At 39.5% G+C, this 7918-nt stretch overlaps 2 protein-coding genes across 3 annotated transcripts in view; both read left to right on the top strand.

Annotated features, from left to right (window-relative positions):
• The first annotated feature begins 4 nt into the window (after nucleotides 1-4).
• Nucleotides 5-4390, top strand: LOC127960098 (kelch-like protein 30). 2 transcript variants are annotated; one of them, XM_052559648.1, is made up of 8 exons: nucleotides 5-149; nucleotides 567-1405; nucleotides 1497-1677; nucleotides 2015-2101; nucleotides 2668-2823; nucleotides 2925-3113; nucleotides 3397-3542; nucleotides 3687-4390. In XM_052559648.1, the coding sequence occupies exons 2-8, from the start codon at nucleotides 632-634 to the stop codon at nucleotides 3930-3932; spliced, it is 1779 nt and encodes a 592-aa protein (XP_052415608.1). In that variant the 5' UTR covers nucleotides 5-149; nucleotides 567-631; the 3' UTR covers nucleotides 3933-4390. The 2 variants fall into 2 exon arrangements, with proteins under 2 accessions (XP_052415608.1, XP_052415609.1); XM_052559649.1 differs by having other exon boundaries at nucleotides 21-149; nucleotides 683-1405.
• Nucleotides 4391-4693: 303 nt separating this feature from the next.
• crocc2 (ciliary rootlet coiled-coil, rootletin family member 2) overlaps nucleotides 4694-7918 on the top strand; it is a 52026-nt gene continuing 48801 nt past the window's right edge. Inside the window, exons 1-3 of the mRNA XM_052558137.1 lie at nucleotides 4694-4792; nucleotides 5218-5365; nucleotides 5484-5590. Of these exons, the coding sequence (XP_052414097.1) occupies nucleotides 4751-4792; nucleotides 5218-5365; nucleotides 5484-5590 (297 nt within the window). The 5' untranslated portion in view covers nucleotides 4694-4750. The remainder of the gene's footprint in view (nucleotides 4793-5217; nucleotides 5366-5483; nucleotides 5591-7918) is intronic.

The raw sequence follows: 7918 nt of genomic DNA, 5'->3' as shown, positions 1-7918 counted from the left end.
AAAAATAGCAGTGTGAAAGACAAGCATGCTGTCCCAGTGACTCTGCGAAAGACAGCGTGTCCCCCATCTCAGACAGCAGCAACAGAAAAGTCTGCCTTCTAAACAAGAACCGTGAATAATGTATGATTTCTGCTTTCATTCACGAGCAGGTAAGTTCAGTTCATGTTTTCTTGTTTTGTTGTGTTATAAAGCATTGTTTAACATCTGCTGTTGTTTTACCATTGATATGTTTTTGTGTGCAAATGCTCTCTCAGGCAAAGAAATACATCTTGAATGGTAGTAAATTTCATTCTCAGAATTATACTCTCCCAGTGTGCCTATCAGATATATTGTCTTTGGCAAGAAGCTGTTTTTAACTCTGGCAATAATCGTCTGATAATTTGACTTATATTGATGTGCTAACATGACTTCATTCTCTTCCAATTTGTTCCTGAAATGTTCTGTTACCAAGCAGAAAGGCTGAAACTTTGTCCTTAGGTCATAGGAGGCTCCACATTGCTATGATCACGAATGTTGCAATCAGATTGCATGTGACTGATTATACCCATTTGTCTTGTCCTATGTAGGTAAACTCTAAAAACATCTGTTGGCTGGCCCTGAATGCATTAAGGCCATAGTTCAAAGTGTCGTCATGGTGCGTAATATAGACGATCTAGACTTCTGTCTCTCTTCCCATCCCCAGAGCATCTTAGAGGGCCTGCGCTCCCTCTGTTCTCAACCCAAACTTGTGGATGTCACCTTAAGTGCTGGTGGACAAGATTTCCCCTGTCACCGGGGAATCCTTGCACTCTGCAGCCACTACTTCCGTTCCATGTTCTCAGGAGATTTTGTGGAGAGCATTGCTGCTCGTGTCGAGCTTCATGATGTAGATCCCAATGTGTTGTCATCCTTGTTGGACTTTGCTTATACAGGGAAACTCACCATCAATAAAAACAATGTTGAGGGACTCATCTGCACATCCAGCCAGCTCCAGTTCCACGCCGTCCGTACTGTATGCAGTCGATATCTGCAGCACCAGATCGATGCCACAAACTGCTTGGGAATCCTTGAGTTTGGAGAGATCCACGGCTGCCCTGAAGTTGTCTCCAAAGCATGGAGCTTCCTCCTTGAAAACTTTGAGGCAGTGCAACAACATGAGGAGTTCTTGATGCTGGAGAAAGACAGGCTGGTGGCCTGCCTGAAGGATGAGGATCTGCATATAAGGGATGACCGGTCTTGTGTCAATTCTGTGTTGGCTTGGGTTGGGTATTGTAGTGACAATCGGATCTGCCATCTGCGAGAATTGTTGGGATTGGCTAAGCTTTCCCTCCTCACAGAATCCTACCTCACTGAGAACTTGCTTAAAGAGCCATTGGTGCAAGACTCACTAGAATCCAAAGAGTTCATAGAGGGAATATGTAGAGAGGTCAGACAAATATCTTTTATATAGAAATTTCTTAAACAGAATTCCCTGTACAACAAATTATTATTATTATTATTATTATTTTTCCCTTCAGAAACGAGAAATGAAAGCAGGTGAGTCAGGGCAGACAGTGACTCAGAATGCCCTCAGCCTGCAGGAGGTTTTATTTGTGATGGGTGGTCGCTCGCTGGATGACTCGGATGATGAAGATGAGGATGAAGACAGGGATAGAAGGTTGCACCCCAGAAACTGTGGTTTCTACAACCCAAAGCTTGGTAAGGAAAACTTCAGCTGACACATCTACTTTTTATTTTTTTTATTTATAAAAGGAGAATTATGTTAACATGGAACATTTAAGAAAAAAACACCTCCCTTCACTTCATGATTTTGGTTTAAGTACTTCTATTATTTAATATAATTAATCTTTCTAAAATATTGAACGGTGGTTATAAAGCATATATCTGAACTTTTGACTATCCATGTCAAAATCAATAGTCAATACCATGTACTAGCTGAATTGTCATCTGATAATGCTTCATTTACTCTTTTTCACTCTGCATACTGTGTACATTTGCATTTGTAAGATTGAAATTGTATTCTTTTTTCCGATAGGGCAGTGGTTTCAGCTACCTGATTTTCCCAACTACAATAAATGGGGTTATTCTGTCATCTCCTTAAATAACAATGTGTATGTCACAGGTGAGCCAAACTCTTTTCATAAGATATTAAGCTGTTTCTAAAGGCTGTAGCTAGCATATCATAAAATGTTTTTTTTTTCACAGTATTTATTGGAAAATGGATAATTTGCTGATTGGTTGGTCTGGACTATAAGCCTCCAAACATAATGACAGGGGAAAAAGATGGAAGCAGGAGAAACAACTTCTATTTTACCTAGAGAAAACAAGTCCACAGATTTTCCGGGTATTTATAGAGACTAGGCCCTTTGGGAAAGGATCAGTGAGATTTATAGTTTTATTGCACACATGAATGGAATGTCATCTGCATTTAGGATTTGGAGCTGCTAAGATAAAACAGTCCCCTGTCTTATAGACAATCCTGCTAAGACTCACATAAGACCTGAAACCACTTTAGAAATGTGCACAAAGAAGCAGAACATTATTATTGATGACCTGGGAAACTTGTGTTGCCTGGTCACAAACTGGGACATTTGAGCCTTCCTTTTGAGCTGAGAATGTATTCAAATAAATCAGCAAAGCCTTCATCTGAATGAGGAAAACAAGTTTGTTTTTTCTTCTGACTTTCAGGAGGATCAGGAGGGTCTCAGTCCAACACCTGGTCCACCACAGAGACCTGGAAGTACATCACGCGTGAGGGCATCTGGGTCACAGTCGCCCCTATGTTGCGTCCAAGGACTAACCACTCTTCTGCAGCTCTCAATGGAGAGATTTATGTAATTGGGGGTAAGAAAACAAACCAGTTTGCAACTGAAGGTTTCAGAAAAATGGTTTTGGGTCAATGTATATATGCAGAACTGGACACTGCATTGTCTTTTTACTGACAGGAACTACAATGGATTTTGTCGAAGTTGAACACTATGACCCATTCAGTAATTGCTGGACTCTTACGGGCCCGGCGCTGAAGTATGTGACTAACTTTACCACCACATCATGTGAAGGAAAGCTTTACCTCATTGGTTCTTGTGCTGTTAAATATAATGCCCTGACAATGCAGTGCTTTAATCCTGTCATAGGTAAGAGACAACACATTTCAACATGGTTAACTGTTAATAATAGACATTACGACTATCCGGTAAAAACAATCCAAGTTTTTCATAACAGAGCTTCTAATTTCATATTACAAAGCGTTTTATGTTGGAACTAGTTCAGAACAATTTTATGAGACACTTTACAAGACACAGTGTAAATTATAATGTTATTCCCTCGTGGAGCCTTGCCAACATGTAGTCGTGACTTCAGTTCAATATCATGTAGTTTGAGTTTACTTTTGTTAATAAGATTTCTCTTCTTCAACAGATAGCTGGTGTATCATCTGTTCTCCTTTCATTCCTAAATATCTCTCTTCTCCCTGCTCGGTTTCTATGGATGGGGTCATTTACCTCGTAGCAGATAACACCAAAAAGGTCTATCTGTATAACCCTGGGGGTAATATGTGGGAAAAAGTGAGTTTTAGGTTATATTCATTATTCTGTATACTCAGAAAATCTAGTAGTGTATACAAAGTTAGCTGAACCCCTATGTTCTGCTGAGACTGACAACTGTGTTTTTGTTTTTTATTTTTTTGTATGTTTGTCCTCTCATCCCAGATTCAGTTTCTACACACTCTTCATGAGAATGGGGATTTGGTGGCTCTAGGTGGTCAGCTGTATGTGACTGGGGGGCACTGGAAGGGCATGGAGGGGGATTACGGTGTGGAAGTGGAAGTATATAACCGAGCATCCAACACATGGAAGGTGGAGTGCTTCCTTCCCAGGCTCTGGACTTATAGTGGCTGCTGCTCCATCTTCCTGGACACTTCCCAGTGGACTGAGTTCTTCCCTGATGAGACTTAATATCTGTTCTGTCCCCTAAATCCTCACCTAGGTTTTGGGGCAAAGTTACAGTTTTGGCATTATTATAAATTTTTGATAATGGGATTTATTTTTAATTATATTTCTTTTTACATAATTTAGCTAGCTGTTGTATGTGTGTGTGTGTGTGTGTGTGTGTGACATGCTACTTATTTTTTCTTCTCTGAATCCATTGTAAAATTGTAATATTTTACATTTAAACATGTCTTATTCTAATTTTTTTTTTAATTTTTTTTATATATTTTTTTTTTGACTGAATTTGTTATTATTTCAAAATATATGCTGTTTTTATTCAGAAAAAAAAATGTTTTATGAAGTTACACAATTGTGCTGTTTAAAACCCGTGTTATTTTTCATTAATTGCAATGGATTTTTAACAAAGTGCCAACAAAGACTGGAATAAACAGTGTTGTATTTGTGCAGCGTCCGTAACCATGGAAGCCAGAAAGCTTGCGTTTTAATTCTCATGACAACACGCGAGAGCGTCCGGTTTCCCTGGCAACCAGAGGCACCCACCTCTAGCCTGTGCTGTGATTGCAACTTTTGCACTTGTGGCTTTATTGTAGCACGAAATATTTTGCTTTAATTTGCTTATGCGCGTTATTAAACGTTGCTATATAGTGTAGAGTGCACTTTGCAAACTTGGTCTATAGAGCAAAACTTTTAAATCCTTTATTATTATTTTTTTATTTTTTTTTTTGCGTGCATATCAACGTGCTAAACCCTGTTTAAGCGTTTAAAACACCATTGGAAAAACGTCGCTGTCCGCATAAGTGCGTTGGATCACTACCAGTTTCCAGATGAGTTGTGAAGGGGATCAAGGACTGGAAGCCGTGATTCAGGTGCGTGTTTTCCAGCAGGAAAACTGAGCTTCATCAGCTGTAACTTAAATAGGTTATTGCAGTGTTACCTATTCAAAACGGCATGTGTGAATGAAAGAGGAGAGAGCTTGAATTAATATTAACGAGCCTTGCGATGTTTCAACAAATTAAGGTCGATCAGTGGGTCAGTTTCAGGTTCTCCTGTGAAACTTGAAGACCGGTGACTCATTTCCTTGTGCTGTTGTGACATCCAACCAAATTGAAACAGAGACAGACATGAGACGAACTAGTTACGATAAATAATACATTCCAAATTAAATAATAGTCTACATAACGTTTTATTAACAAACATCAGAACATTTTGAGCTTTTAGATTGCCAGTGGACTATAGGCCACCTGATTATAGTGTGTGAGCCTCTCCTCTTACACTAATGCTGATAATGCAGAAGCTGGAGGAGACACTGCTTAACCCAGATAGCGGCGGAGAGGAGAAGACTTACACTCTTCGGGGAGATGAGGAGGAGTCCAACATCACACCAGTTCCTGCCCGCATCCGTGAGATCATCACCAGAAACCTGGCTGATACGCCCACAGGTACTCTACACTCTTGAATGAGCTCATGATGATGAGTCTTCTGGGGTATCAGGGTATAATTAGAACGCATGTATATTCTATCATTTCCTGCCATGCTGTTCCTCTGGTGACGTATCAGGCGAGAGCAGCGAGGTGGAGGAGAACCGGCTGTCGAAGGATCTGCCTTCTCAGATGTGCGCAGACAGAGACCAGCTGCTTAGCAGGCAGGCTGCTCTCACTAGCCGGGTAGGAGCACATGTACAAACCTCACACACATGCCCTTGGGTCTCTGGATTTCCAGTTCCTCTGGAAATCTGTTGGATAAGCCATTTATGCATAGATGAACACACTTGGCCACCTGATGGGTGAATCACTGTGATCATGAACACCATATAAAGCATGTAATGTAAGAGGGGCATTTATTAATTGAATGTTCAAGGCCAGCTGTTTCCAGTTACTTCAACAGTACAAAAATATTCTGTTGTGCCTGGTCACATTGCAAACTGGAATTCGTTCTCATATTATTTAAATTTATTGTAATAATCATAAACACACTGGTTTGTTCTGCAAATAGCTTTACTGCTTACTGCACTTTTTATTCTTCTAGTTATTTACCTTTTAATGGGCACTTATGGTTTGGAAAATGTCAACTCAAAATAACTGAAACGTCAAATAATGTTGTGCAACAAATAATCTTTATCTGTCAGGTTTGACTGAATGAGCTATTTCTGTCATGCTCCATTTTTATCTATCACTGTAATGACAAAAGCTCTTTTTTTTTTTAATCTGTCTGTTGATCCATCTTCTACCATTGTACACCTCTACTGTAAGCTCTGTCAGCAGTTCTAAAGCAGGGAAATGCATTCATCTCTCAAAATTAGTGAAAGCATTTGAAATATATATTTTTTTTAATGAATGTTACATAATATAGACTTACCCACTGTATACACTCACCTGCCAATTTATTAGCTTACCAGTATCTTCAGAACTGCCTTAATTCTTTGTGGCATTGATGGCAAGGTGACAGAGATTTCAGTCCATAATTACTTGATAGGCTAACACAAGTAGCTGCACATATGTTGTCTGCACATCTATGATGCGACACTCCTGTTCCTTCATGTCCTAAAGGTGCTCTTTTGGATAGAGATCTAGTCACTGTGGAGGCAATTTGAGTATAATAAACCCATCGTCATGTTCAAGAAACAGTTGATTTGAGCTTTGTGACATGGTGCATTATCCTGCTGAAAGTAACCATTACAAGATGGGTACACTGTGGCAAGACAAGATCCCACCAATAATTAGAAATTGCCAAGTTGGCCCCCAGCCCCAAATATTTGAAATTCTTGCGCTGATCTGCTGTTTGTTGTTAGGATGTTTCGATAAGTTTACAAGTTGCATTAGCTTGGGTTGCCTCAGTTGTCCAACAGCATTCATCAGTGTCAAAATGCCAAACTGCTGCTCACTGGATATTTTCTCTTTTTGGGACCATTCCCTGTAAACCCAATAGATGGTTGTGCATGCATATCAGCCCATCTGGCATCAACAACCTTGCCATGTTCATAGTCACTTAAATCACATTTCTTCTCCATTCTGATGCTCAGTTTGAACTTCAGCAGACCGTGTCTACATTCTTACATGCATTGAACTGATGTCATTTGACTGGGTGATTAGATATTTGCATTAAAAGCAGCTGAACATTGCTACCTAATAAAGTGCCAGTGAGTGTACTACTAACCAAATTTGACATTATTTATCTGAGCCTTTATTGTTATTCATTTTCTATTAATTTGTTAACACTGTTACACTTTTAAGTTTATTTTTGATGTTTAAGGGACAAGGAGAATAATGCAACCTCATTGTACCAGGTTTTTGCAAATTATTATTACTGCATTCATAGAGCCAAACTTGAAATTACTTTTCTTGGCAGTCACTGCTTGTTTACAATTTAATGGAAGCTACTCCCATAATTTGGGTAGGAAAAAGTTGGATAAAAGCTAATGATTCAGAAATCTTCTACAGTCAGAGGAAATAGCTTACTTCCGTGTTGAAAAATAAGGTGGTTCTGTGATCTCATAACCTACATTATCCATGGTTTTCCATCCTCTTATGTCTTGTTAACCCCACCCAAGCGCATTCCCAGAGGTGCATCAGAAATCAAATAAAAAACAACCTGATATCGATGGGAATGTGATCTTGTCCTTTGGCAATATGGTTAATATCTCTAACACACAGTGCCTAATAAAAAAAAAACATAAGCCTCCATCTGGTGTAAGCATGTGATTGATGCAAAGTTTCTGAAACCTGCACATTTGCCTCTCTGCTTGGAAGTCAAAAAACACCCGTATAATGTAGATTATTGCCTTGAAACTCTCTCTAGGCCTTCCGTAATGGACACTGAGGAATTGTCGATCAGTTACCTGGTGGCAGGGGTTTCATGCGCTCTGAACTCATACCGTCTAGGTCCAGGAAAATATTTTAAGTGAGTGTTTCTCTCCATCCAACAGTTTTTAAGGGATTGAAAACAGAGGAGGGACCATCACTAATAACGTGAGAGGTTGATGGAGCACCTTTGGC

The sequence above is a fragment of the Carassius gibelio genome, chromosome B6 (genome assembly GCF_023724105.1).
Source record: "Carassius gibelio isolate Cgi1373 ecotype wild population from Czech Republic chromosome B6, carGib1.2-hapl.c, whole genome shotgun sequence".
In the NCBI taxonomy this organism is placed as follows: domain Eukaryota; kingdom Metazoa; phylum Chordata; class Actinopteri; order Cypriniformes; family Cyprinidae; genus Carassius; species Carassius gibelio.
Note: the sequence above shows the minus strand (reverse complement) of the source record. Positions and strands in the feature narration are given on the sequence as shown.